The following is a 27,160-nucleotide window of genomic DNA, read 5'->3' on the forward strand; positions in this document are numbered from 1 at the left end:
GCGACGACGACCAAGGCGCGGTCTTGCTCTCCCTCATCATCATTCGCCATGTCGGGTTGGGAACATGCTGATACTGGCTTCGAGACACCGGCGACGCTCGATGCGCGGCAGATGAAGGCGCTGAAGGACACATGGCGATTGCTATATGAGTGGTTTGCATTGGAAGACAAGGACCTGGTTGCTGCGTGGGCTAAGCAGTTCCCTGATTTTGCAGCTGACGAAGAACTCTTGGCAGTCCTCAAGGAGACTTCACCTGCGCTTCTACGCAAGGACTTCTATACTCTCCTGCGGCATGACTATCCCGACCTTGTCCCTCTTCGATTCCTGAAAGCCCGCTTGTATGAGCTAGACAGATCCACCCGCATGCTTCTCTGCAGTCTCTCCTTTCGGCGTAAAGCCATTCCAGTCGCATTACGCAGCGAGACAAAGCACGACATGGACTTTTTACGATCAATGAAGAAGGCGAAATCTTTTGTACCATGTTATGATCAACGCGGACGGACCATCACCACCATTCGCATCAAGAATCACAGTAGAGGGGATTGCACCCAGGCTACGTTTGAGAATTATATGATTTACTGCATGGAGCATGCGCATCTGCTGCATCTCCCATACCAAGATCGGACTGTGCTCTTGGTGGACATGACGGACTTTAGCTTGACTGCACTCGACCTGACGGCCATCAAGTTTATTATTCAGAATTTTGAGCAAAACTACCCAGAAGAGCTGAGCGAGGGAATCATACACAATGCACCTTGGCTCTTTACGACTGCCTGGGCTGCCATCAAACCTCTTTTGCGGGGACCCACACGGGAGAAGATTACATTCACGAGCAATGAGAACGATCTCGCTGCCAAGCTTGGAAAGGAAGCTGCGCGTACCGCACTCAAGTATCAGCTCGAGTACCATGGTCGGCCGCTGGATGAAGACTGGAAAGATGAGGCGGCAGATCCGGCGACCGCTTCACCTGAGTATCACGCAGCCATGAAAGTATGGGAGGACAACATCAAGACCTTTGAAGGTCTCACAAAACGCTGGATCGACCCGGATCTTGCAACGTCGGTTGATTCTGCAGATGAGATTGCAAAGCTTGAGCAAGATCGGATTGATGCAAGCTGGACGCTTGCTGAGAGTTATTGGTTGATTGACAAGTTTGTTCGACCTTCCTCCTACTACGACAGACTAGGGTTATTGCCGCCACGGGAAGACGGTCCAATGACTGTTTGCAAGAGTGAACCTGGCAGTGCGCCATTGTCAAGGAAGTCCACTGGCTTGTCTCGCCAATCGACCAATGCAAGCGAGGCCGGAACAGGCCAACCGGGTCAGGTATCAGGACTCAAGGAACGCCTTGCAAACAACAACAGCACAACAAGTCTGAGCAAGCTGCGAGGTAAAACCACATAAGATGCAAAGATTGGATGCATTTGGATATTGTACAATGACGTAGATGACTCTTGCCTAGGTAGGCACAGTCCAAGCTTGTCTAACTTGAGATTTGGTCTCTGGCCTCAATTCGTGCACAATGTTGTCCGCGTGCTTAAGTGCTTTCTGGACGTGCTTTGTATGAGAGCCTCTTGCAAACAAGACACCTTGTGCATTGTGAAATTCAACGCGCGTGTAGGCAAGCGTCTTACCGAGCGAGTCGCATATCATCGTTGCAGTGATGGTGTCTCCGACTTGACCACCGGCTTTGATATAGGCGATATTCATGTCTGTGCTGACGCCTGTCGCGTAGAGTCCTCGTGAAGCTACAGCCAGGGAACCGCCTGTATCAACAATACAAGCGACGGTGCCGCCATGCAGGATAGAGAGTCGATTACAATGTATCTTTTCAATCTTGAGCGAAGCCTTGACGAGGCCCGGTGATGCAGAGTCGATGATCATCTATTGTCAGTGACAGAGCTCTAGCAGCGGGTGTCTACGTTTTTGAGCATTTGCGGTTCCATACCGGAGGTCTGTAGGAAGGAAGACCATACTTTATCAACAAATGCAGCAGCTTTTGAGCGAGACATGATTGTGTAGTTCACGGTCAAGGACGTCGTCCAAATTGCAAAGCTGCAAACCACACAAGCGGCGGCAAGCAACGCTAAAGCTCAAGCTCCTGGAAGGCTGAAAGGCCGGCATGGCAGTCACTGAGTTTCGCACGTCCATCAATGACTACCTCGAGCAGTTGCCATCCACAACAACGCTTCGTCTATACTCCAAACCAGCTACATGTCTAGCCATCTTCCGCTTGCTGCCGTCGCTTGCAAAGCACTTCATCATGTCTATGCTCTTTTCAAATCAACAGCTATCTATGACTGCTTTTGAAAGTTGGTGTAGCCCTGCTGGCACTACGCGTCAAGCACAAGCCTTTGAAAAGCTCTCTCAGCTGAATATCCTCAAGGAGTCCTCCGTTCGCGGAGGCCCCAGCTTGATTGATCTCAACCCGCTTTACCGTAAGAACCTCAAATTAGCCCTGAAAGGCGGTGGCAATCATAATTCGTTTGGTCTTCCTGCCGCAGAGGCTGAAGAGACGCCTGATGTCGCGTTTCTGGATCAGATTGCGACGGAGACATGGGAGAACATTCTACACTTCATGGTTGGAACGACGCTGAGTGCTCAGCAACAACCGGGCCGATCAGTTGTCTCTTTGCTCCAGCATAGTGGGTTATGGACAACACAGGGCATCACCTCGGCGGGCTTTCAATTTCTCTTGCAGGACAGCAATGCTCAAGTATGGTCACTCATTCTGCAATACCTCGAGACTTCTGATATAAGCGGCGCTGACCCTGTTGAAATGATTCATTTCCTATTCATGCTCGGTAACATGGAAGTAGGACAAGCGTATAGCACAAGAGAGTTGTCTGAGCAACAGGCAGCGCTACTACTCGACCTACGCGATTTTGGAATTGTCTTTCATGAAGAAGGCAGTGATCGATATTTTCCAACACGACTAGCGCTCATCTTGTCGCATGACGCCAAATCGACTGCATACGCATCGACTCATGCAGCAATGCACAGTCTCTTACCTACGGGAGCAGGTGGGCATCGCTCTCAGGAGGACACGGGATTTGTCATTCTCGAGACGAACTACAAGCTATATGCATATACTGCTTCCCCTCTACAGATTGCCGTCCTCGACCTCTTCTGTTCACTCACCATGCGATTTCCGAACATGGTCGCTGGTGTATTATCCAGGGAGAGCATCAGACGAGCCCTTGACAATGGCATTTCAGCAGACCAGGTCATCTTATACCTGCAATCCCATGCACACCCACAAATGCGCATTAAAAAGCCGCGTGAACCACCTGGCTTACTGCCACCGACCGTTGTGGATCAGATTCGTCTCTGGGAGCTCGAGAAGAATCGATTGAAAGCAACACCAGGATACCTCTTTCGAGACTTCAAGACGGGTGTTGAATTTGAGGAAGCACTGCAGTATGCAAGGGATATTGGTGTTTTGGTGTATGAACATCCTGGACGACGCATGTTCTTCGTTGGCGATGGCGGACAGACGGCTGTTGCAGCATACATCAGACGACGCACCGAAGCAAAATGATACAATCTTTCATTAATCGCTACATGTCTCTGTGTCTAAATCTACAATCACCATTTCATCTCACTCACCAAGACTGGGAGGAGTACCTCACACGCTTTATACAACACACCTGCACCCTCTACAGCCTTCTTGGGCCATGCTGCAAGACTCGCTTTTCGGAACTGCAGCAGGATACTGTAGAATGCAACAGCAAAGAAGTGAAGAATCAGCCAAGCCGGTGATTCAGAGATACCGGACAAGAAGCTCACTGGACCTGCAACACATTCACCACCGAGTTGGAAGTAGCGGAAACAGCCTTCCTGCAAGACACGTAGCCGTGCGTCATCTGCTGCAAAGAGGGAGTAGAGTGCTTGTGCAAGGACATTGATGGTGGAAGATAATCGCTTTCTCCGCCAATGCAATGTTGGCATAGCATTGAGAATTGCTTCTCTATCAGTGAAACTGGGAATGGCCTGCGGGCTTAGCAGTTGACTGAGCAAAACGACATCATTGAGAGCGACAGTCATGCCGCCACCTGTTAGTGGATGCCGCATATTCATGGCATCACCAAGGAGAATGAGTCCTGGTGTAGCATTGGTGGTGGGAGGTAGGAAACTGTTTGGCATGGACCGTAGCCGTTCAGATTCCAGGGCTGCTTCAAAGGATGGTCGTAGTTGTTTTGGTAGATCTGGTAAAACAGTCTCTTGGAGATACTTTTTGAGTGCACCTGTTGAAGCAGAGGGCAATTTCCCTTGAATATCCACCAGAATGCGTGTATCGCGTGTTCCAATTTGATACACGAGAACGGGTGAGTGATCGCCAAGTATGACATGACCATGGTAGGGATTCGGGATATCTGCATCACGCAGAACCATCCCAACGAAATTTGACCGTACTGTTGGCTTACGCTTGATGAAATCTGATCGGAACTTGGAGAAGCATCCATCAGCGACAACGGTTAGGGGCGCCCAGAAGTGTTCGCCGGTAGTGGTTTTCACACCGAGAATCGCGCCTGACGTATCGTTTGAGATGAGTTTCGAGACTGTTGCTTCATGCACTGTTACATTTTCTTCCGCTCTCGCCCTTTTACGCAGAGCCATGACAAACTTGCCGTGGTGGAAGGAGCGACCTTCATACGGTTTATCCGTCTTATCCTTTGTATAAGGTATTCCGACCGACTCAGCATGGTAGATACATTGATAGCCATGAACTTGAATGGCATCAATTCCTTCAAGACACTCGCGCAACCCGAGCTTTTGCAAAGCAGCCACACCGCCTGGCTGAAGCAATTCCCCGACAATGCGATCGGGTTCCGTCAAGTCGCGCTCAATCAGGAGCACTTGACGGCCTTGACGGGCGAGTGTTGTGGCGAGTGCTGAGCCGAGGATACCTGCGCCGACAATGATGGCTTCGTACTCGCGCTGCATGCTGGAGTGTCAGTCGTTGGGTAGCTGGTCCACTGCACTTTCTACTTTGTCTGTTGCCTGATTCTTATGTAAGCACAATCACGTGACATATTCGCCAGCAAGCTCAGTTTCAGACTAATACTTATTACTTGTGTCTCTGTACACAACGAATGGGGGCCTTGGCCCATGTCGTAGCTGCTATCGGCATCATCATCTCCTCTATCAGTGCTCTATCGCATCCTGCATGCTACGTCGACCCAGCTCTCCATAGACTCGCTGCCAAAGAGTTTACTGTACATGGCCTCCTCCTCCACAACAACCTGCCCCGTGTCTGCTTCCCACAAGACGCACCAAAGTCTGTACCCGCTGCTGGAGATGTGACACTTGCGTATGTGACGCCTTGGAATCGAGATGGATATACAGAGACGTTATTGCATGCCAATAAATTGACCCATGTCTCACCAGTTTGGTATACCCTCAAAATCACAGCTCCGAAAGGTGGCTTCAAAGATGGTTCACGACCTGCTGAGGTGGTATTGGAAGGTGAAGCTGAGATCAATGCCACTTGGCTTCAACAACTGCCAAGACACATTCAAGTGGTGCCTCGCTTTCAAGTCCAATTCGACACATCAGCAACACTCCGACAAGTCTTGTTCTTTCCACGTAACGAGCTGATTGATGCAGCCAAGAGAATGGCGTTGCTTATGAAAGAAACGGGCCAGCGACGTGGGTATGATGGGTTAGTCTTGGAACTCCCGGCGTCTGCCATGCCATTCAAGATGTTCATCCAAACACTCAGCCATGAACTCAAGCGACAAAATCAATCACTCATCCTTGTGATTCCAGCAGAACACGGACTCGGTACTTCTCGTGCATTTAAAAGACAAGAGGGTCATGGGATCTCACGACGGGAATTACAGATTCTTTCGCCGTATATTGACTTATTTTCACTTGTGTCGTATGATCATGCGCAATCAACGGGTCGGGAAGTTGGGAATAGTCCTGTACGTTGGTTACAGCTGGTCTTGGATAAGTTGACAGGCATCCGGACACAGCAGAGTGGACGGCCTGGTATTGATGGATCTGCAGATGCAGAACTGGATGCATTGGAAGACGAGGACGAGGACGATGAGGATGAACAGGACGACGAAGACGACACTGCAGAGGGCATCAGAGGAACAGAGGTGGATGTATCTCGCAAGATCCTACTTGGCATTCCCTTCTATGGCTTCACCATGACAAGCGACGGTGTCTTGAACACCATCACAAAAACAGAACTCCTCTCCCTCCTGCAATTCTCTATGAATGGTCTACGCCTGAACTGGCTCGATGAAGATAAGGAACATGTTTTTGATATGCCAATTTGGCGAATCTGGTTCACCTCCCTTCTTGGCTTACTCTGGCGCGTTCATATTGCACGAGAACGCGTGGGTGGTGTTGCCATATGGGATGCAGGACAAGGTCTATCCATCTACTACGATGTGCTCTAAAGAGCCAAGAAAAGCTTCTGTAGGAGGCATATACAAAAAAGAGGCCAATAAGAGCAAATGTTTGACTAATGCACAATGAATGGGAGGGTTCCGTCATTGATCATAAAGTATGCAGAGTCTCTCACTTCTTTTGCTGAATGGCAGAGTAAGTGAAGATACCGCCGAGGGCAATAATGACACCAAGGAGACTCATGTTATTCATCTTGCCACCAAAGAACCAACCAAGCGATACAATGGAGCAGGTTTTCAAGTGTCCCACAATCGTACTCGTCAGCGCAGACGTACCATGAATGATGAAGAACTGTGAGACGTTGATGAGAATGGCAAATGCACCAGAAAGGAGTACAAGCCCCATGGAATGCCGCGAGACTTCTTCAAAGGGTGGGATTGTATCACTAAAAGGAACACACACCAGCAACATCAACACAGACCACGGTGCTTGGTTGTAGAGGAGCTGCATGGAGGAGACTTGGTATTTCTTTGCAAAAGTACCAATCCAAATGGTGTAGACGCAAGAAACGGTGACGCCGGCAAGGGCAAAAATGACACCCCAAATACTCGTGTTGGTGGTGCTTGTTTTGCTGAGCGCGTCATAGTACGTGGTGATACCCACACCGACGCAAATGGGGACAATGGCTGCGATCGCTTTGGTGGAGATGGTGGTGTTGTAGAAGAGATAGTTGAGGAGGGCTGTGCCTGGTGTCAAGAGAATACGCACGAGCTGGTAGAATGTGACAGAGCTGAATGCGAGAGAGAGGTTTGGCAAGATGACATTGCCACAAAAGGCAAAGCACAAGGGTAGGATCTGAAGGGGTCGGAGTGCCTTTGGCTTGAATGCGCCGAACCTCGAGACGATAAAGAGGGTCATACTGGTGCAGGCAAAGTGGAATGCAGCAAAGGAGACGGGCATCTTGACGAGATTGCGGTCGGAGAAGATGGCCTTGTTTGTGAAGACGATGCCAATGGTGGCGAATGTGTTGACGAGCATCCAGAAGAGGACCACGACCTGAGACTTCTTCTCTACTGGCATATCCTTTTGAATTGCTGGGATGGGGAGGACGTCCTTGGGTTCTCCGTCCACGTCGTCAATGGCGCTCATGAGTTTTGCCTTGACGTCGGCGAGTTCGAGCGGCTTTTCCATTGTGGTTTATCGAAGTGAAGAGTGTCTTTTACAATTGAATGATGAAGAAGATGCTGCTGCTGGGAGAGGAGGATAGGAGGAGGATGGCGTGGTCGAGGTGGTTGTTGCAGGGAAAACACGAACACGGCACAGGGGAGAAAGGGAGAAACGCGAATTTGGGCAGGGGAACGCATTAAAAGGCTCAATATTCACGGTCAGCAGCCTCATCCTTGACCTGCTCCTCCCTGCTCTTGGCCTTGACCTGCATCCCTGAGACCGAAGCCCAAGGCAAGCACAATTTTGGCGTCTCGCCATACTCTCTACTCTGTCACTGCCGACACGCTGGCATCACGCTAGAACTCTCGACGCTGCTGCCGTGAAATATGCTACAAAGAAGGGAGGCAAAGTGGCAAAATTGCTCCTCAGGATGTCCCAGAGGGCTTGCTGGTATTGAGTCCTAGCTCAGCATGAAAACCTGTTCGTGAAGCAGACTGTTTGCAAGTTCGTGGAAGAGGACGTCCCAAGCACTGCTCAACCGTCCTCTGAGATGCCTGAGCTTACGGCTCGTCGGCTGCTCCTTAGCAGCGAGCATGCGTGCAACATCAATCGGCGCACCAAAGGCACCACCTTCGTTGGCATTTGTGGACATGTGAAGTTCTACACGCGGATTATCTTCATCCCGGCTCGTCTGCTCCTGCTGGGTTGCGAGGTGAGCTTGCACGAGCGTGTCTTTTGCCAAGCTGTTATTTAAATCTTCAATAATGAGCATCAAGTCCATGACAGGATGACTCAACGGCACCGGACCTGAAGTTTGGGTTTCAATTCGCCAAGCCGAGCGCGATGCATTGAAGTCAAAGGTGATTGGCAAAAGAAACAGATCGAGCGTCAGAGGACTCTTCCGTCTCTCTCGGGCCTCTTGTCTGCCAGAAGTACTAAATAACTGCAAGTGAGCATGCCGAAACCTTACGCCAGATAGAAGGCTTCGATGAAGATGCGCTGCCAGCCGTCAGTATCAGGCTAGAAGCTGAAGGACTGGGCTTATCATCCCGCTCATGGTCTCAATATAGGACAGCTCATTACCACAGTAGCTGCATTCAGATGGGTTGCTTACAAAGAAGAGCATTAGCTGTCGACATCTACGCGTTGAGATAACCTTCAAGAAACGAAGCCCTCAATATCCACCACGACTATCAGGCTTATCCGCATCATGCGCTTCAGTCTTGACCTTGTTCTCCTTGCCCTTGCTCTTCTTCCCGGCTGCACTCATGCTCCCAGCAGACGCAGACCTAGCCACGACAGCAGCAGCAGCATCCATCCCATACTCCGCCTGTATCCTCGCCTTGATCCTCAGCCCAGCCAGCATCTTCTTCCATCTCCCCAATGCAGCCTTTTCTCTGATCAGATCTTGCTTCTTGATGCGTTCAGCTTCATCCGCCTCAAATGCTCGCATCAACTCCTCCGCATGCTCCTCGGCGACCAACACACCCTCTATTACGGGAGCAGCTCCCCTCCTGCTGAATGAAAATCCCGTGCATGCTTCGGCCCAATCAAAGCTAAACTTCTTGGCAACGCGAGAGAGGCCCTTGTGTGGTAGATGGACTGCACCTTGTGGTACCATACTCGGTACAAACACATCTGCATTACCATATGCATTTTTGGGAATCACACCATCCACAATCGGTGGCGGCACGATATACTCTGTTTGTGACACTGCGTAGATGGGTTGCATCATGGGTTCACCATGTTCTCGCTCATACTCTTGTAATTCCCTGATGCGTGCTGTTGTCATGGCACGCTGTCGAATCATTTTGAGAGGCTGCTCACCCACCTTGACGACACGTCCTTCCTTGTGATAATTCTCAACCGTCTTGCCAGGCACCGTATCACTCCTCAAAAAGATGCGTTCTTCAACTTGCTTAGCACCTTTCCCCACCATGAATGTACCAACGGGTTGAGCACCAGGCTTGAAGGCTTCCTTCTCCCTCAAGTGTTTCTCAAGCATATATCGCGGATGTCGCTGAAACCCAGACAGCGTCGTCGGCATCTCATCCGGTTTCGGTCGTGCCTTCTCCGTGAATGCCAATAAGGCATCCTCAGCCCTTTCTGCAGGATCAGCCAAATGGCTCCGTAGAAATGGTACAAGTACACGATTGGCATCAAATCGAGTGAATGTCCCACCATTCGCTCGCATGACATGGTCGTTGAGACGTGCTTGACTCGCCGTATACCGTAACGTGACATCTTTTGCATTGTGTGCTGCACCATACGCAACAACCAAGCCCATACCTAGTTTTTGCGATGCAGCGAATTTTCCCCTGGGTTGGAGGAGTTTGAGATCTTTATCTGCGACGTAGCATCGGACATTGACCATAGCGTCTACGGCAAACCAGGTACCGGCTGTCGCATCAAATACTTCTGTCCAAAAGATAGGAGTGGCATAGGCAGCATCGATGGTGTTGCCTGTGGACACGTCTTCACACTCGTCAGGATCATCTTCCTCGCGGTCTGAGACTGGTGCACTGCTCAAGGAACTCGTATCCAACCGAATCGCATCGCTACTCCGTCCACTCCCAGGAACCTGCCTACGTTTCGGCGGCGGCGTCGAGTGTGACTGAGGAGGTGGTCGTTTTGCAGGCGTGACTTTTTGGTTGGGTTGAATGACTTCTGGTACCCATTCTTCACGCTCATTGAATTTGAAGCCAAGCGGTTGAGTACTAAAGACGTGTCGGCATCGAAAATGATATGCACGTAGCAGCGCAGTGAAGAGATGCGCGCCGTAATCTCGAGAACCTTGTAATGTCGATGCTTGCTGGATGAATGCTGCTTTATCGGGAAATGTTTCACATGCTTCCCATTCTGGTGCTAGGCCAGTGGTGGTCCAGTCTGGTTTGTCTGCAGTTTGAAAAACAGCACGCTTGTACGTCTCGTATTCGCCATCTGGGTCGAAATAGGTAGCAGGTCGATACCCCTTTTTGCGTAGCCCAGGGCGTGTACCTGAGTGTTAGCAGTGACACAAGATATAACGATAGTCATACGTTTGAATCGGGAATGAAACCATTTCGCAGCACTCGCCAAAGTGGCATGTAACGTCTCTGATGCCACATTGCCGACGACACTCTCGCGTGCCGTTTTGGCAAGCAACTTGTCAAGCCTTGCATTCTTGCTTCTTGTCATGGCGCGCAGCTCTGTATGTAGCTCTGGTGCATTACACCATGCATTCGTCCATGCACCATGCGCCACTTGACACAACAACGAGAGATAATGTGTGCGTGCTCGAATCTGCTGCTCCATACCAGACCGCTTCTTGGGTTTCCCATTTGACAAGTCGACTTTTTCAGCTTTCGCCAAGGTCAAGTCGAGGTCCTCTTCATCAGACGCATCGGCGTCTTTGTCGTACTTGGCACTAGCGCGTTTCGGTGCCCTGAGATCGACATCTTCAAAGGCATCCTCGTCAGAATCCACTTCATCCTTCACCTGTCTCGCGATTGACTCTGATTGAGACGAATCAGATGCACTGTCATATCCAGCTGCCATCTGATCAAGAACAGGACCCACTGCCTCAGGTGAGGGTGCCCTTTCCAACTTTTTCCGCTTCTTAGGTACATTCTCCTGCACTTTTGCTGTTGACACGCGTTTCTTGCGTTGGACAGGTGTTGATGATGTTGCCACAGCTTTGCCAGCTGCACGACGGATAGGTACCTTGGCACGCGTCAAGATCGGCTTGACCTCTTCCATAGGTTCTTCTTCATGTGCACTACTCAACCCGGAAGACTCATCTTCATTCTCCTCTCTAGCAGTTGTAGCAGCAGCATGACCCGCTGTAGCAATAGCAGGCTGTCGAGCGGCTGGTTTGCGGGGTGCGTGACCCGCTGCACGTCGTGTCCGTTCCCTGACGGCTTCGATATCTGAATCTGGCGGTGAGGGAGAAGCGTCTGCTTGCTTGTTCCGTGCCTGGCGTTTAGTTCTTGGCGCCATAGCATCAGGCCTACTCTATCAGGCCTACTCTATCTACGCTGCAGTGAACATTGTTCTGTACTTTGCGATCAGATCTTGCGACGTCATGACAGGTGAGAGCACAGTCACAAATATGCAGCACACTCTGCATTGAGTCGGATGCGCAGTCAGATCTGGGCTGATGCGCTGACTATGATGGCCTCGATGCATCCAGCTAGATGCTGTGCAGCCATGCAGCAAACATACGCACTGGCCGTGTCCGCTATTTCAGGTTTGTCCCGCTGCCGGATTGAGGAGAGAAATACGAGGCAGGGAGAGAGTGAGAGGGGGGACGAGCGTATATCAGGCCAGTCCATCGCTACTTAGGCGCGGTATAAGTGTCAACTGGTCCGGATCACTCTGCATCTCATCCGTAAGCCCTGCCTAGTCACTGAAGAGAGACGCGATCCACCCTGCAAAGAGACGCAGCGAGACAAAGAGACCAGCAGGCCTACAACCACAAGCGCACCAACAAAGAAGACACAAGCAGAGTCCATCACATACAAATACCCAGAGGCCTTCTCCCTCTCTCTTGACCCTCAACAACAACCACATACAGCCCACAACGACATCATGAGCGTCTCAACACTCCAGCAAACACCCGTTCACTCCGAGAAGGACGTGAGTTATTTCCAGCAACTTTACATCACAACCAACAACGCTAACATGCCACAGCACGCATCCATCGCCAGCATCACCTCACTCGAGCGCAACGCAATCCAATATGCAAACGACTATGACCGTTTCCAATCCCCGAAACTCAACCAACAACGCGCTCTGGTGACAGACTCAAAACAACAAGAATTCGCAACCCTCAGCGTTGTTGCAAAACTCGAACGCGCTATTGGACGGCGCTATAGTATGCAAGATGCGGAATTCACAAAGAAAGTGAGAGCGCCTGTTATTGCGCAAAAGCCAGTCACAGCCGCCGCAAAGGCTTGACCCACTTAATGATAATCTCTTCATGGTTTTTCGTTTCTTTTTTTTCCTATACTTTTTGATGCTGCTTGGCGGTGATGTGCTCGCCTTACTTGGTTACTTTTTATTCTTGTCCTCTTTCTTCTTACCATCTTGTAGGATTCATGATGACTATTCTATTGCGTGTTGAGATGTCTTGCTTCTACTGACCCTTCTTACTACCCTTTTGCCACGAAATAGCACGCAGCCGCTCCGTCAGTGTTGGATGAGAATGATGATAGGCGCTGAACCAAGCATCCGGATCCATCGTACTCAAGTTCTTCACCTGCAACTTGACGAGCGCCTCACCCAATTCATGGTCATACCCGAGTTCCTTGGCAAACGCATCTGCCTCATACTCATGCTTGCGAGAGAGCATATTCATACCCAACGTCAAAACAGAATCCAACGGTGTCAAGATATCACCATACAAGATGAACCCAACAACAATCGGCATGACGCCTTTTGTAAAGCCGAAACTGCGATACACACTGCCATTTGTGATGAAACAGCTAAACAGTGCAAAGAGACAAAAGATGTGGATTTGTGAGATGGCGAGGATGCGTGAGGTGTGGGAGAGTTGCCAGTGTCCTAATTCATGCGCCAACACGGCAACAATCTCTTCTTGTGAGGATTGTTCAATCAACGTGTCGAATAACACAATGTGCTTGGACCAGGGAAGACCGAAGAAGTAGGCGTTGGAGTGGGCACTGCGTTTAGAACCGTCAATGACATAGAGGTGCTTGAGTGGGAAGTGGAGGGATCCAGCAAGCTTCTCAATCTCTGTACGCAATTTACCCTCTGGTAGCGGTTCGAGCTTATTGAACAGCGGTTGGATGAAGATTGGGTAGACTGTAATCATGAGTGCTTGGAAGGCCAAGAAGAACACCCAGAGGTAGAAGAAGAAGGATCGGCCAAAGTGGTTGACAATCTTGAGGAAGGCCCATAAGACAGGCGACCCAATTGCCACTGTCAGGACTTGACCCTTGATGAGATCTGTGATGAAGAGACGCAGTGTCTGCTTATTAAAGCCAAACTTCTCCTCCAGGACAAACGTCGAGTAGAGGCTCAGGGGTAGATTGAGCAAAGTGCTGATTTGCACAAAAGTCATGACGAAGCAGATGGCGTGGAAGATGGGACCAGCGACGACCGCAGGCGCAATACGAGCAGCCAAACGACCACTTAAATCCCAGACTTGAGGCAAGAGATCATACTTCAGAATGACCAAATTCGTAGCCAATCCATACAAGCTGCTAAAGAAGCCAAACTGTGCTTTGGCACGTCCATAGCTCTGCGACTTGGTGAAGGTCTCTTTATCCACAATCCCATCTAGCAACTTTGGAAGCTGTTTCTGCTGCAATTTTTTATACTGACGCGCTGCAAGGAACTGCTCAAGACCGAATTGGCCGATGGTGAAGCCAATGACCAGAGTCTTCCATGGGATACTGGGGTTGTCTAGGTATGTCTCTAGACGTTCCAGGAGATGGAGGCCTGCTGCGAGCATGGTTGGCTTCTGCTGTCCTTGTAGGTCTCTCTGATCCTGCAACGTCACGCGCTCCAGGATTTAAGGATGCGACAGAAATCTCACGGGTGAATGGGCGGCATGAACCGGTGGGAGTGGCGGCTATGCTCCAATTCAATCTAGATTCCGGGGTCACCAACTTACTTAAGAGTACGTGGATCCCCCTTCCCGTTCTTACTTTTACTCAATTGTCTCTACCTTCATAGTTCTACCACAATGCTCAGTGCACAGGAAGTAGCAAAGCACAATACCCGCGACGACTGCTGGGTCATTGTCAATGGGAAAGCCTACGATGTGACAGAGTTCCTACCTGAACATCCAGGCGGCCCAAACATCATTGTCAAGTACGCTGGACGGGATGCAACAGCTGCTTACGAGCCCATTCATCCAAAGGGCATCATTGACGAGAACCTGACGAAGGATAAGCATAAGGGCGATGTCGACATGACGGGTGTCACACGCGAAGAAGAAGTGGTGGATGCAGATGAACAGGCACGCAGGCAACGTGAAGCCAACAAGCCTGGTCTCGGCGAATGTTTCAATCTCATGGACTTTGAAGCGGTTGCTAAGCAAGTCATGAAGAAACCAGCATGGGCGTACTACTCATCTGGCGCAGATGATGAAATCACCATGCGCGAGAACCACTCTTCTTACCAAAAATTGTGGTTCAGGCCGAGAATCCTGATTGATGTGGAAGAGGTGGATATCTCCACCACCATGCTCGGTACCAAGGTCTCGATTCCCTTCTATGTCACTGCAACGGCACTTGGCAAATTGGGTCATCCAGATGGCGAGACGGTCTTGACGCGTGCTGCAAAGACGCACGATGTCATTCAGATGATTCCAACTCTTGCGTCTTGCAGTTTCGATGAAATTGCAGATGCAGCACAACCAGGCCAAACACAATGGCTACAGCTCTACGTCAATAAGGACCGCAAGATTACGGAAAAGATTATTCGGCATGCAGAGGACCGTGGGTGTAAAGGACTCTTCCTGACAGTGGATGCACCACAACTTGGACGTCGTGAGAAGGATATGCGTGTCAAGTTTGCTGATAACGCGCATCATCAGACTGGCGATAGCAGTGTCGACCGTTCACAAGGTGCTGCTCGCGCCATCAGTTCCTTCATTGACCCGAGTTTGTCGTGGAAGGATCTTGCTTGGTTCCAATCTGTGACCAAGATGCCGATTGTGCTGAAGGGTGTGCAGCGTGCTGAAGATGTCATCAAGGCCGTTGAGTATGGCTGCCAGGGTGTGGTCCTCTCCAATCACGGTGGTCGTCAACTCGAATATGCACGTCCTGCGATTGAAGTCTTGATTGAAGTTATGGATGCATTGCGCGCTCGTGGCTGGCAGGATAAAATTGAAGTGTATGTTGATGGTGGTATTCGTCGTGCAACGGATATGCTCAAGGCCATTTGTCTCGGCGCAAAGGGTGTTGGGCTCGGCAGACCTTTCCTGTATGCCATGTCGGCATACGGACAACCAGGTGTCGAGCGTGCCATGCAGTTGCTCAAGGATGAGATGGTCATGAACATGCGACTCATTGGCGCGACCAAGATTTCAGACTTGGACCCGACCATGTTGGATGTGCGCAGTGCGCATCTGCATGGTGTCAACACGCCATTTGACTCGTTGTCCGATGCAGTGTATGATCGCTTGACTATCCCAAAGAGCAAGCTTTAGACTGGTTTCTTTCACAAGATTGCTTCGTTAACATATACATTCTATAGCTGTACTTTTCTGTTTTATGGTTTATTCATTGCTTTCAACAACGACGTCGTCCTTGCTTGATCATCTGCAACTTCTAGCCGTTCCTGAGCATTCAAGGGTCTGTCGTCTGCCACTTGTTCTTCATTCTCAAAGTACTCACGCGTACGATGATCCAATCCACCAAATAGCTTTTCAGCATCATCCTCATGATCCTGCAACTTCTGTGGTTCACCCTTCTCCGTAATCATCTCAAGGGTCTCTTGACTACCCTCCATCACGCGCTGTGCACGTTCTTGCTTCCACTGACGATACTCATCCCGCATTTCAACAATCTTTGCTTGTGCATCCAATGCACCATCATACTGTAAATGTTTCTTGAGGACATAAATCTCCCAATTTGATAAATGGCAGCGATGCACTGCAAGGCCATGATAGGCAGTGCCTTGACCTTGACGGATATAGGTGAAATAGCGTTCTTGTTCTTCCAGGTCAAGACCCGTGACATCGGGAATGAAGAGCCAAGTGATGATGGCACCGAGTAAACCAAACCAACAAACGACCCATAATTTTGTCTCTGTGTCGATATAGTTGTATGCAATGGCAGCGACCAATGCGCCAAGTTTTCCTGACGCTGCTGCAAAGCCGTGCGCTGAAGAGCGAACAGAGGTTGGGAAGACTTCTGCAGCGAGTAGGAAGGTGGTTGCATTGGCACCGAGTTGTTGGAAGAAGCTCGATAAAAAGTAAATGCATTGGAAAGCCACTGTACCTTGTGTTGAGAGATAGTCAAACTTGGCAGCTGCAGCAACAAAAAGGATGAAACCGGCAAGAAAGCCAATCATTTGCATGCGTTTGCGACCGTACCATTTACAATCAATGAGGAAGGCAGCGAGGTAGTAGCCTGCAAGGGAGACGAGAATATTGACACCATTCCAGAGCCAATTGGTAAACACGACATCCGGTCCACTTTTGCCAGTGATGGCAGAGATGAAGGTGCTTTGGAAGATTTTGTTGCCATAAAAGAAGATGTCGTTGGCAAACCAAGCGATGGAGGTACCGATCAATCGGTGACCATAGACACGCAACGTGAGTTTGAATGACTCGATATCGTAGCCAGACACGCCATGCTTCTTCTTACTCTGATTGAGCATCTTGTTGGCATCTTTGACCTTGTAGAAACGGTGGTAGCAGAGCCAAAGCGAAACGGCACCGATGATACCAAACTGTACGCGGAATGTATATTGCGTTGAGGTTTTGGTGTAGGGTGGTGAGCTCCCGCCGTGAAAGATGAGAAGGCAGATAATCAAGAGTGCTTGATTTGCAAGTTGTCCCCAGCCTTGCATGAGGAAGGCAAGCTGTACTTTGCGACCACGATGCAAGCGGTCCTCGCGTTTTGCTCTGCGGCCAAGTACTCTTTCCGTCTGTTGGCTCGAGGTGACGGGGTATTCGCCACCAACGCCAATGCCATAAAAGAAGAGACTGATCATGTACATGATGACCCAGCCTTGTAGCGTTTTACCCCAAGATGCAGCAAGCATGACGGTACCCAAAAAGAGAATGACTGCATCTTGTACAAGACCATAGCGACGCCCGAGCTTGTCAATGAGCACGCCTACCAGCACTTGACCAATCATGATACCGACGATTTCGAGGTACGAGACGGCATTGACAAGTTCTGGATTGCAGACACTCGGTGATTTCCCCCAACACTGGGGCCATACAGCAGCGAACAAGGGCGCCAAGTTGCCGATTGAGAAGAGGATATAGCCTTCTGTGAAGAGACCCATGCCAGGGACGACATAGTCGCCAAAATATCGGCGCATGGGTTCCAGTGGATCCCGCTTGAACATTTCCCAAACAATACGAAACTCACGCTTGGCCTCGGATGATTCCTGATGATGGATCCATGCTGCCCGTTGACGAAAGGGTAGGTCGGCCCAGTATGTTCTGCCGGCATAGGACTCTGTTGGGTAGAGAACATGGTCGAGCTCTGCTGGCGTGCCAACGAGACTGTTGGTATCCAGCTTCTTGGCATCCGACACTGGTTCTGCAGCTGCCATGAGTGACCTAGCCTATTGAGTACTTGTGCAGGGTATATGAGAGTGGTTGGGTGGGTTGTCGCATCTTTTTTCTTGAAGTTTCGGGCGGCCCGATTGATCGATCAGTCACACAGCATCATCTAGGTGACGCATGCTGTGTCTCGAGTAGTTTTGTGTCTTGGAAAGATCTTTGGACCGTACCACTCAGCAGTAAGCAGTATGTCAATGTGGCCGGGCGAGAGGCCACTGTTCTTTGCATAGATTCGAGCAACGCTGTGTAATTGCCTACAAATCAAGCGCATTCTCGGCCCTCTGATCAGAAACAGTCCTAGCTGTCACTGCTGCTAGATCATCGATATAGCCTCTCCAGTCTCACACTCATACACACTAGTATATAGAAAGCCAAGTGATATTTCCCATCTGAAGTGCGGCCCAACAGAAAAGGGAAAAAGTGTGGGATGAGGACTTGACAACGTACACGACCAACCATGGTCCACCCTACTCGCGTCTCTCGTCTCGCACGGACAACTGCAAGGCTAGCTCCCAGGGTCCTTGCACCTACAGCGACAGTGCTGAAACCCATCCGGGCCAATTCTGTCCTTTCACCGGCCAAAGCACCCGCAGCACCGGCACTCGCTGCTTTTGCTCAATACAACCTCCTCTCTTCGCGTCATGCATCAAGCAGTAGCAGTGATGGATCCATTGAAATCACAGTCAGAGATGCCCTCAATCAAGCCATGGAGGAAGAAATGCACAGGAATGAAAAAGTATTCATCATGGGAGAAGAAGTGGCTCAGTACAACGGTGCTTACAAAGTGACCCGTGGCCTGCTCGACAAATTTGGAGAGAAGCGCGTGATTGACTCGCCCATCACAGAATCCGGATTTGCTGGTTTGTGTGTGGGTGCAGCATTGGCTGGGCTCTATCCAATCTGTGAATTTATGACCTTCAATTTTGCCATGCAGGCCATTGATCAAGTCATCAACTCGGGTGCCAAGACACACTACATGTCTGGTGGTATTCAACCGTGCCCTATTGTCTTTCGTGGACCCAACGGATTCGCATCCGGTGTCGGCGCACAGCACTCGCAGGACTTCACATCGTGGTATGGTTCGATTCCTGGTCTCAAGGTCGTCTCGCCCTACTCGGCAGAAGACGCCAAGGGTCTCCTCAAATCCGCTATTCGTGACCCAAACCCAGTCGTCGTTTTGGAGAATGAGCTCATGTATGGACAAACTTTCAAACTCTCCGCTGAAGCACAAAAGGATGATTTCCTCATTCCAATTGGCAAGGCCAAGATTGAACGTGAAGGCAAACATGTGACACTTGTGTCTGTGTCTCGCCCAATCGCTCAATGTCTCGAGGCAGCTGAATTACTGGCCAAGGAAGGCATTGAGTGTGAAGTCATCAACCTCCGCAGTGTCAAACCACTTGATGAAGAAGCCATCCTGAAATCCGTTCGCAAAACAAACCGTGTCGTGGCTGTTGATTCGTGCTATCCGGCATTCGGCTTGTCTGCTGAAATCTCAGCATTGGTGACGGAGAAGGCATTTGATTACTTGGATGCACCTGTTGCTCGCGTGACAGGCGCAGATGTACCCACACCTTATGCAGAGGGACTCGAAGCCCTCTCCTTCAGTACGGCAGAAATCATCGCTGCAGAGGCAAAGCGTATCCTTTACAGGTAGATGTTTTATATATGTCGTACGTCAAGCACGTCCTAGACTCCTGACACATTCAGCAACGACTCTGTAGATGAGAGTATACTCATTGCCTCGAGCACCGGTACTCTTACCATGCATGACGATACGTGCAAGACCTAGTGTCCAGAGCGCCATCACCGTCCAGCTCAATACGCGCGCCGGTCGTATTTGAATCCGCAAACCCGCCCAGTGTCGTCGCAATTGCAAGAACTGCGCCAATCCAGCCGTCATGTGCCATGCGCCCAACGCGACAAACCCAGCATACGCAACACGCGCAGCAGCAACACCTATCCGTGTTTGGAGCAGTGGTTCAGGACCTTCTGGCTGTGCAAGAATATGACCGACCAACGATGCAGTGATATCCAAATCCAACGCCTTTGGTACAATACGATTGACAAAGACGTGTGCGGCAAGGAGCGGTGCCAGGAGGTATCCTGCGCGCGCTTGCCATGATAATGTCACTTTTCGTGGTTTATCAGAGAACCAGTAGCGTTCCCTCGCTATCCGTAATAGGCGTAGTAGGATGCCTGTACCGACATGGATGGCAATGGGCGCAAAGACCAGCGTTGCCTCAACGTATGGCGCATGATAGAGAGCGCGCGCAGCAAGTAGGTTGTCATCTGCAAATTTGAGCGAATTGAAAAGAGGTCCCGTATGTAGCGACTCTGCAAGCGATGGAAAGAGCTTGGTGAGTGGACTACCAGCAACCAATGTCCGTATGGCCCACCCGGGTTCCGACAACAACGGCGCAACGCCTGTATTCAAGAAATGTATCAAGCCGAAGCCAGTGAACGTATACGCAGACCAACGATGCGTCGTACGTAGGGTATTGAGAAGGAGCGATAAGTACCGATCTTTCCGTTCCTCGCGATCGTGCACATACACACCTGTTGGTGCACCGTTTATTGTATTTTCGCGCGTGAGCACAGGCGTGTGAATGGGCGACGGTGGGATATAGTCAAGACTGAGCGTCTCATTCTCACTGGCTTCGCCGCGACCTGTACCGGATGACATGGTTGCTCTACGCGGTCGATTTATACACGTAACGTTGACCAGATGCCATTGGGTCACAGAACAGTCACCTAATAAATTACAGAGAAGCAACATACAGCCTGACTCGCCGCCATGCATCAGAAGGGGCACCAGCTTCCCCTGCAAACGTAGCAAGTCTGGAAAAGGCCGTATTGCCAAGGTAACCAAGAATGAGGGCAGACAGGATGCTGCATTGGTACCTTATCGCTTGCCATCCTGTTGCTGACTGCAAGACATGCTCATCCAGGGAGTTCAAGCGTTGATGAACAAGTCTTAGACGATCATCCAGCTGACTGCCCTTGAGTGCCTCGATAGTCTCTTCATCAGGCCCGACCAATCTACTCCGCAATCTCTGAAGTCTGCTATGACGACCATCTGGAAACAAGTCCAGGAAGAGCGTCGTGTCTGATACGCGAAACATGGGACTCGACAAGGCGAGTGATTCTGTCAATAAAGCGGCTGCTGGTGAGGTATGTGTGTACATCGCTGAGAAGAATGCCCAAGAGAGCACGGTAATGGTCAAATGGTCTTTACCTCCCGGCACCATGACTGTTGCTTGAGCTGGTGGTGCAGGCAAGATCTTGAACTCTACCGTTGGTAAGTCTGGACACGTTTGTATGCGTTTCTTCAGGAAGCTCAATAGCATTTCTTGGTAAGCCATGTCCATCGGCGTGGCAACTTGCCTGCCAATCGCAGAAAGTTCTTCAAATGGCTCAGGTCGAAGAAACACGGCCAGCTTCTTGCTGTAATGAAGTTTGTATGCTTCAGCAAGGATGCGCGGTACAGTCATGAACACTGCTGTTCCATGTTTCAAAATTGTCCAGTAGGTGACAAGACGATGGCTAGTCAAAACAGGTGCCGCAATAGAATTGACTTGCGCCGTCAATTTTTTTGATCCGTCTTCAGCGAGCATCGTCAAGTGCATACCGACACTGATGGGTGTTTCCTCAAAGGGATCTCGACATTGTAGCTGATATGCACCAGAGCGATCGTTGAAGGGTGAGACGTGGAAGCGTCTTGAGAAGGTTTGCGCAGAATGGTAGCCATGACGCACATGTTCTGCAGCATCTCCTTGCTTCAAGACATAAATGTGCTTTTCGCCAAAGGTATTGTTGACTTCGAGCACGACAACGCGCAGGACGTCTTTTTGGTCGTAAATGTAGTGGAAGGAAACTGGATTGAAGGCGTATCCCAATAACCGTGGAGTTGTTATGAGAAACGCTCTGTGAAGATTATCTGTTGAGATGTCATGATCCTTGAGATGCGCCCAGAGCTTCGCCTTGAGTGAGCCTTCGTGCCTTGATGACAAATAGTCACTGGCGTGAAGGGAAAGTAGTCGCCAACAGCTTGTTCCAAAGCTGAATAACTCATCAGCGTATCCTTCAGAGTCTAGTTCAACGCCTATATACAAGACTGGATAGCGAAAGCTGTGCAGTACCGGCTTGAATCGTGAATGAAATGTCGAGCTAATGAGTAGTACGGGAGCTTGGGCGCCTGGAGGCAGCTTCCCTAGCTTCTTGCTGGATATATGTACATAGACAAGGGCTGAGGCAGCAGCACCAAGGAAAGTAGTGGCAAGAGCAGCAGTATAGCTCAGATGCAGGGATATGGCCATCAGCAAGACATGTGGTGAGAGTGCAAGTAGAAGCAGAAGTGACAATCTGAATCACTCACCAGCAGCCAACACACAGACGCAACCCAACAGCAGCCAAACGCGACCACCAACAGGACACCCTCGAGACACCGGCCTTATCCACTGTAGCAGCCATGTCGAGCCACGCGAGATCCTTCAGCATCTCACGCAAGGCCAGCAAGAACGGACCCTCAACAGCCATCGTCCTTGTCGGCGGCCCTAGTCGAGGTATGCTTCACTGCCCCGAATTTTAACCATGGACGCGCCTGACAGCCTAGGAACACGCTTCAGACCCCTTTCCCTCGATGCGCCGAAGCCGCTCTTCCCCATTGCAGGCAAACCCATCATCTGGCATCACCTCGAGGCGCTTTCCAAGGTCAAGAGCGTCAAGGAAGTCCTGCTCATTGGTTTCTACGAGGAACACGTCTTTCGCAATTTTATCCGCGAAGCCGAAGCTGCATTCGGCGGCTTCAATGTCAAGTACCTGCGAGAATATCAGTCTCTCGGTACTGCTGGTGGTCTCTACCTCTTTCGTGATGCCATCCTCAAGTCGCAACCCAACAACATCATCGTCATGCACGCTGATATCTGTTGCTCATTCCCACTGCAAGAGATGCTTGCCATGCATGAAGAGAAACAGGCAGTTGCTACCATCCTTGGCACGCGTGTCGCTGCAGATGTAGCCACCAACTTTGGTTGTATCGTGCAGGACTCTGCCACCAGCGAAGTGCTGCACTATGTTGAAAAACCAGAATCGCAAATCTCCAACATGATTAGCTGTGGTGTCTACATCTTTGATGAGTCCGTCTTTTCTGCCATCAAGGATGTGATGCAGGTACGGGAAGAGGAGAAGAGCGCAAATCTCGATCCATTGCATGAATCAGATGATCGCTTGCGACTGGAGCAAGATATTTTGACACCCCTCTCGCAGACTAAGAAGATGTTTGTCTTTGAGACAAAGGACTTTTGGCGTCAAATCAAAACGGCTGGCTCTGCTGTGCCTGCCAATGCACTCTACTTGACAAAAGCAGAGCAAGCCAACCCCGGCGGCCAAAAACCCTCTCAGCAGTGCGAATTGCAATTGCCAGTCTACATTCACCCAACAGCAACCGTTGATACAAGTGCAAAACTCGGTCCGGGTGTATCGATTGGCGCGAATGTTAAGATTGGTGCAGGTGTGCGGATCAAGGATGCAATTGTCTTGGACAATGTCGATGTCAAGGCACACGCCTGTATCTTGCACTCCATTATCGGCACAGACTCGCGTGTCGGTGCTTGGGCGCGTGTCGAGGGTACACCGACGGCTTCTGGTCAACACAACACCACCGTCCTCAAAAATGGCGTCAAAGTGCAGTCCATCACAGTGGTGGCAAATAATGTCGTTGTGGGTGATGAAATCCGGCTGCAAAACTGTATTGTCTTGCCGCAAAAGGAACTCAAAGGTCGTAACTACACGTCTGAGGTGATCATGTAGAGAAACTGTATAGATGTGGATTGTGACTGCCGTTCTTGCACAACCCTTCCAACCACTTTTATTGACATCTGTATTGACCATCCCCTTGAAGCTATATCTATGTTGCTATGATCACCCGGAAACGCTCCAAGTTTCTTGCGGCTGTCTTTGTGCTTATTGCACTCATTCTCTTGGCTTTTCGGAGTCAGTCTGCCTTTCAGGGTGATGCCTTTGTTTACTTTACCTTTCAAGAAGATGAACTTTGTACAGAGGACTCTGGCTCTTGTGACGCCAGCTACGATGAGACCCTCGAGGAAGCTACTGCAATCGTGTCAAAAATAGCTCTTGATTCTCCACGAGGCACGATCCAAACCCGTACAGGTCCAGCCAAAATCGTGTATCCTTCAGGCTACGAGCGTTTCGGCCTCAAGAGTCCCGCAGATGAGGCAACCATAGTGAAACATGCCGAGGCGACGACGACACCCGTCTTGGTTGCTTCAACACTGGCACAGCAGCTAGAAGAATGGGTACCGTATATTGCACAAGAGCCCATCAACAAAGTCATCTGGCAGACTTGGCATGATGACCCTGGACCCTTATCGATCCCTTTTGCTTCTTGGCGAGATAGGCATCAAGAGAAGGATTCCTTCAAGCGATACTTTGTGAGTGATGCAGAGACGGAGCAGCTCATGACGCGATTATCGAGAGACTTGCCTGTTTTAAAGACAACGTACGATTCACTACCTAGAATCATGCAGCTTGACTATCTGCGTACAGCTGCATTGTTCAAGGATGGTGGAGTGTATGCGGACTTTGATACGATGTGTTACCAGCCTGTTGAAAGCTGGCTCAAGCTGTGTGGGGACGAGAAACACACACCTGGGTTTGCAGTGGGCATTGACATGGACCTTGAAGGTGATTTGAACTTTGATCAAGTGGATGGTCGTCAGTTGTTACTCTCAGATTACATCTGGGTGGCGAGAAAGGGACATCCCATCCTCAGAGACTTATTGAGAGACATGACAATCGATTCACCGCAATGGCCACACGAAGCAACACCAGGAAATGTAAGCGATGTGCGTGCATGGACAGGTCGTGTGCGTTTCACAGATACGGTGATTCGGCATGTTCAAAAGTCAGTCAAGGGATTCTCAGCACAGAAACTACATGGTCTCAAGGAAGCGAAGATGTTTGGGGATGTTTGTGTGTTTGAGATTGCTGCGTTTGGGTCTGGTCAGCGCAAGTTTGGCAATTCCCCAGAGACTGAGCCGGGCAACAAGCGTATCTTGGCGAAGCACTATTTTATGCGGTCATGGGAGAAGTAGCCAGGATTCAGTAGCTGTAATCTGTACGATATGCACCCAATCTGGCCCCATGATCACACTGTGCGCAGCAATACTGAGTAAATGAGCCCAGAGAGTGAGACTACGTCAGAATGCCATGGCTCGCGTTAATTGTGCTCCATGCAAGCGAGATCTGGCATCGGGCGTCTGCTGTTTCGAGAAATGCAGGGAGAAAAAGGGATGAACGCTCACCACCTCCCACTGCCAAGGACTCGATTTTGTTTGCCCACAGAAAAGAGACACACAAACTTCGCATTCCCCTGCTGAAACACCAGCGCACATCAGAAACAAGGGAGACACACCACACGTCCTGCAGGGTGCAGAGGCAGCACAGGCTCCGTATCACTGGGCAACATAAGCAGACAGGTACACAGCATCCAAGTCTGGTCCGTGGGCCTGCTTGACTGCTCATTGGGCATACACCGCCCATTCGCGTTCTGGATACACCTTCTTTAGTCGCGATTGACTCTCTTTTCCCCGGTCTGCCATCTGTGCAAGACCTCCATTGTCTGGAAGCATCCATCCTAGAACAGCAAGGACCACCAGAGACGGCGAAGCGACGACTTGGCCACACCACTCGACGCGCAACCGACTAAAACCATGGAGCGACCAAAATTGGGCGTGCAGCTATTCAAGGTCGTGACAATCCTCCTCACCCTCTATGGCCTGTTTTACTTGTCCTTCTATGTACGGCAGAATCAAATACCAGCGCGTGCCATGATACCAGATGGACAGGCACCCGTGGAAGTGGCTATTGTCGAAGAAACAGCTCCCTCAGGCACACCATTTCGATCGCTCGTCCACATTGAAGCAGAGTCAAAGGATCTAGCGAGCTTCGAGGGAAGACGGCTGCCGCACGATACACATGTCAACGCGACGCGCATACTCGATGGCTGCAAGGGGAATGGCTCAACAGGCTGGCGCAATACGCGGGGTTGCGTCGACTTTTTGCGCTTCCAAGAGGACCAATATCTGGTGATCCCAGCGAAAAGTGCTTCAGCGTGCACAGAAACGGTCAAATACCATACTTACTGGCGTGGCAAGCTGACGTGGCGCGTGGAATTTATGATCAAGTCATGGTTATACACACAAAATCTAGAATGCAGCGAGCTTCATTTGTGGCTAGATGCGGATTATGATCCAGAGATTGTTGAGACGGCAAAGGCATCCTCAATCTACAATGCATTGCGGCCAATTGTCGACAGCGGTCTCCTCATTGTACGAGAGTGGAAGTATCCTTCATTCGTGCATATCGCCCCCGAGCATCAAGAAGAGGACTTCTTTGGCGAGACTCAGCTACACTTCCGGCGACACCACATCCCTACGGGCGCAGTCGCAGTGAGCGATTCCTTCCGTTTCATTGTGCTGCATCAAGAGGGTGGTCTGTACATTGATATGGATACCATGTTTCTCAAGGATTTCCGGCCATTGCTCGCAACGTCCGACCTTGCTTTTGCTGAGCGTTGGGGCGTACACAACGACGTATCAGAGTACAACACAGCCTACCTACGACTCCAAGCAAACTCTTCACTCTCAGCACACATCATCCAAGGTGCCGTCAAGATGGGCATGAACTTTCACCCACGCGCTATTGGACGCATGCTCGTTCGCAGCGGTCGTGTCGAGGAGCTTGTCATGTTTGAGACAGGTCTCTTTGATCCACTTTGGTCGGAATTCGATCGTGGACGCGTTGGACGATGCTGTGCGCCGTGTCTCACTTCCTTTACAGAGTTCTTCCAACCAGGCCGGATTCGCAATGAATGGAATACGCTTGATCAGGAATACAACAAGATGGCCGCTGCTGACCGGCATGCCATGTTGGGCAGTGCTAGCTCGGCATTGATCCCAGCAGAGCCGTCATATAACCGCACACTGAGTAACTTCTACAGGGGTGCATACACGCATCACATTCACAATCAGTGGTCCAAGCTACCTGTTCCTGGAAGTTGGGCGTGGGTTGCTGATACGACCTACAACCAGTTTCTCTCAAAACAGCGCGTCAACCCGTACGGTGAAATGTGGACAGGACCGGCGCTGGAGTTTATGAGACGAACACGCTAAGTGCAAGTCTTCGTGCCTGCTTCCTTGATAGAAGATTTAGAATATGTACAACAGGACGATAGCATGCTTATGCAAGCCTATTTCGAGGGTGTTTGGCACTGTTTGCCATCTCGCTGTCTCCAGTCACATGCAAGTTGCTGCAACTCCCGAAACTGCGCAAAATGACGTTTGGTCATTT

The 27,160-nt window shown here is 50.3% G+C and overlaps 18 protein-coding genes across 18 annotated transcripts; 10 read left to right on the forward strand and 8 right to left on the reverse strand.

The window, feature by feature from the left end:
* Nucleotides 1-234: 234 nt before the first annotated feature.
* BCR37DRAFT_330968 (CRAL-TRIO domain-containing protein) lies at nucleotides 235-1,200 on the forward strand (the record flags this gene model as incomplete). The annotated part of the gene is made up of 1 exon (XM_040867001.1): nucleotides 235-1,200. A coding segment is annotated over one exon (966 nt), but the record flags the coding sequence as incomplete, so codon positions are not given.
* A 258-nt stretch (nucleotides 1,201-1,458) lies between these two features.
* BCR37DRAFT_349505 (HotDog domain-containing protein) lies at nucleotides 1,459-2,012 on the reverse strand (the record flags this gene model as incomplete). The annotated part of the gene is made up of 2 exons (XM_040867929.1): nucleotides 1,459-1,884; nucleotides 1,923-2,012. 2 exons carry the CDS (start codon nucleotides 2,010-2,012, stop codon nucleotides 1,459-1,461), a joined length of 516 nt encoding a protein of 171 aa, XP_040723987.1.
* Nucleotides 2,013-2,122: 110 nt separating this feature from the next.
* On the forward strand, nucleotides 2,123-3,541 carry BCR37DRAFT_403145 (transcription factor TFIIH complex subunit Tfb2; the record flags this gene model as incomplete). The annotated part of the gene is made up of 1 exon (XM_040871973.1): nucleotides 2,123-3,541. One exon carries the CDS (start codon nucleotides 2,123-2,125, stop codon nucleotides 3,539-3,541), a length of 1,419 nt encoding a protein of 472 aa, XP_040723988.1.
* On the reverse strand, nucleotides 3,313-4,982 carry BCR37DRAFT_381294 (ERG1 squalene epoxidase). The gene has a single exon (XM_040869660.1). It carries the CDS (start codon nucleotides 4,945-4,947, stop codon nucleotides 3,589-3,591), a length of 1,359 nt encoding a protein of 452 aa, XP_040723989.1. The 5' UTR covers nucleotides 4,948-4,982; the 3' UTR covers nucleotides 3,313-3,588.
* An 84-nt stretch (nucleotides 4,983-5,066) lies between these two features.
* BCR37DRAFT_75837 (uncharacterized protein) lies at nucleotides 5,067-6,476 on the forward strand. The gene has a single exon (XM_040872467.1). It carries the CDS (start codon nucleotides 5,097-5,099, stop codon nucleotides 6,414-6,416), a length of 1,320 nt encoding a protein of 439 aa, XP_040723990.1. The 5' UTR covers nucleotides 5,067-5,096; the 3' UTR covers nucleotides 6,417-6,476.
* Nucleotides 6,477-6,537: 61 nt separating this feature from the next.
* On the reverse strand, nucleotides 6,538-7,404 carry BCR37DRAFT_349414 (triose-phosphate transporter family-domain-containing protein; the record flags this gene model as incomplete). Its single annotated transcript, XM_040867926.1, has 1 exon — nucleotides 6,538-7,404. The coding sequence occupies one exon, from the start codon at nucleotides 7,402-7,404 to the stop codon at nucleotides 6,538-6,540; it is 867 nt and encodes a 288-aa protein (XP_040723991.1).
* A 1,116-nt stretch (nucleotides 7,405-8,520) lies between these two features.
* On the reverse strand, nucleotides 8,521-11,806 carry BCR37DRAFT_75893 (uncharacterized protein). The gene is made up of 2 exons (XM_040872468.1): nucleotides 10,572-11,806; nucleotides 8,521-10,530 (listed from the first exon to the last, which is right to left on the reverse strand). The coding sequence occupies exons 1-2, from the start codon at nucleotides 11,509-11,511 to the stop codon at nucleotides 8,708-8,710; spliced, it is 2,763 nt and encodes a 920-aa protein (XP_040723992.1). The 5' UTR covers nucleotides 11,512-11,806; the 3' UTR covers nucleotides 8,521-8,707.
* On the forward strand, nucleotides 11,807-12,560 carry BCR37DRAFT_75670 (uncharacterized protein). The gene has a single exon (XM_040872461.1). It carries the CDS (start codon nucleotides 12,103-12,105, stop codon nucleotides 12,469-12,471), a length of 369 nt encoding a protein of 122 aa, XP_040723993.1. The 5' UTR covers nucleotides 11,807-12,102; the 3' UTR covers nucleotides 12,472-12,560.
* On the reverse strand, nucleotides 12,226-14,015 carry BCR37DRAFT_381297 (CAAX prenyl protease 1). The gene has a single exon (XM_040869661.1). The coding sequence runs from the start codon at nucleotides 13,988-13,990 to the stop codon at nucleotides 12,650-12,652; it is 1,341 nt and encodes a 446-aa protein (XP_040723994.1). The 5' UTR covers nucleotides 13,991-14,015; the 3' UTR covers nucleotides 12,226-12,649.
* A 3-nt stretch (nucleotides 14,016-14,018) lies between these two features.
* Nucleotides 14,019-15,725, forward strand: BCR37DRAFT_76379 (FMN-dependent dehydrogenase-domain-containing protein). The gene has a single exon (XM_040872471.1). It carries the CDS (start codon nucleotides 14,225-14,227, stop codon nucleotides 15,692-15,694), a length of 1,470 nt encoding a protein of 489 aa, XP_040723995.1. The 5' UTR covers nucleotides 14,019-14,224; the 3' UTR covers nucleotides 15,695-15,725.
* Nucleotides 15,726-18,088, reverse strand: BCR37DRAFT_76388 (putative Pi-transporter A-1). Its single transcript, XM_040872472.1, has one exon. The coding sequence runs from the start codon at nucleotides 17,776-17,778 to the stop codon at nucleotides 15,757-15,759; it is 2,022 nt and encodes a 673-aa protein (XP_040723996.1). The 5' UTR covers nucleotides 17,779-18,088; the 3' UTR covers nucleotides 15,726-15,756.
* On the forward strand, nucleotides 18,013-19,812 carry BCR37DRAFT_76371 (thiamine diphosphate-binding protein). Its single transcript, XM_040872469.1, has one exon. It carries the CDS (start codon nucleotides 18,246-18,248, stop codon nucleotides 19,443-19,445), a length of 1,200 nt encoding a protein of 399 aa, XP_040723997.1. The 5' UTR covers nucleotides 18,013-18,245; the 3' UTR covers nucleotides 19,446-19,812.
* Nucleotides 19,478-20,474, reverse strand: BCR37DRAFT_393944 (uncharacterized protein; the record flags this gene model as incomplete). The annotated part of the gene is made up of 2 exons (XM_040871382.1): nucleotides 19,478-19,506; nucleotides 19,553-20,474. The coding sequence occupies 2 exons, from the start codon at nucleotides 20,472-20,474 to the stop codon at nucleotides 19,478-19,480; spliced, it is 951 nt and encodes a 316-aa protein (XP_040723998.1).
* Nucleotides 20,475-20,485: 11 nt separating this feature from the next.
* Nucleotides 20,486-22,134, reverse strand: BCR37DRAFT_76375 (uncharacterized protein). Its single transcript, XM_040872470.1, has one exon. The coding sequence runs from the start codon at nucleotides 22,105-22,107 to the stop codon at nucleotides 20,551-20,553; it is 1,557 nt and encodes a 518-aa protein (XP_040723999.1). The 5' UTR covers nucleotides 22,108-22,134; the 3' UTR covers nucleotides 20,486-20,550.
* A 125-nt stretch (nucleotides 22,135-22,259) lies between these two features.
* BCR37DRAFT_393946 (nucleotide-diphospho-sugar transferase) lies at nucleotides 22,260-23,599 on the forward strand (the record flags this gene model as incomplete). The annotated part of the gene is made up of 2 exons (XM_040871383.1): nucleotides 22,260-22,353; nucleotides 22,404-23,599. The coding sequence occupies 2 exons, from the start codon at nucleotides 22,260-22,262 to the stop codon at nucleotides 23,597-23,599; spliced, it is 1,290 nt and encodes a 429-aa protein (XP_040724000.1).
* Nucleotides 23,258-24,956, forward strand: BCR37DRAFT_76437 (uncharacterized protein). Its single transcript, XM_040872474.1, has one exon. It carries the CDS (start codon nucleotides 23,707-23,709, stop codon nucleotides 24,901-24,903), a length of 1,197 nt encoding a protein of 398 aa, XP_040724001.1. The 5' UTR covers nucleotides 23,258-23,706; the 3' UTR covers nucleotides 24,904-24,956.
* On the forward strand, nucleotides 24,903-25,423 carry BCR37DRAFT_76412 (uncharacterized protein). Its single transcript, XM_040872473.1, has one exon. The coding sequence runs from the start codon at nucleotides 25,014-25,016 to the stop codon at nucleotides 25,323-25,325; it is 312 nt and encodes a 103-aa protein (XP_040724002.1). The 5' UTR covers nucleotides 24,903-25,013; the 3' UTR covers nucleotides 25,326-25,423.
* Nucleotides 25,085-27,074, forward strand: BCR37DRAFT_381302 (uncharacterized protein). The gene has a single exon (XM_040869662.1). It carries the CDS (start codon nucleotides 25,522-25,524, stop codon nucleotides 26,980-26,982), a length of 1,461 nt encoding a protein of 486 aa, XP_040724003.1. The 5' UTR covers nucleotides 25,085-25,521; the 3' UTR covers nucleotides 26,983-27,074.
* The last annotated feature ends 86 nt before the right edge of the window (nucleotides 27,075-27,160 follow it).

The sequence above is a fragment of the Protomyces lactucae-debilis genome (genome assembly GCF_002105105.1).
Source record: "Protomyces lactucae-debilis strain 12-1054 chromosome Unknown BCR37scaffold_14, whole genome shotgun sequence".
NCBI lineage: Eukaryota > Fungi > Ascomycota > Taphrinomycetes > Taphrinales > Protomycetaceae > Protomyces > Protomyces lactucae-debilis.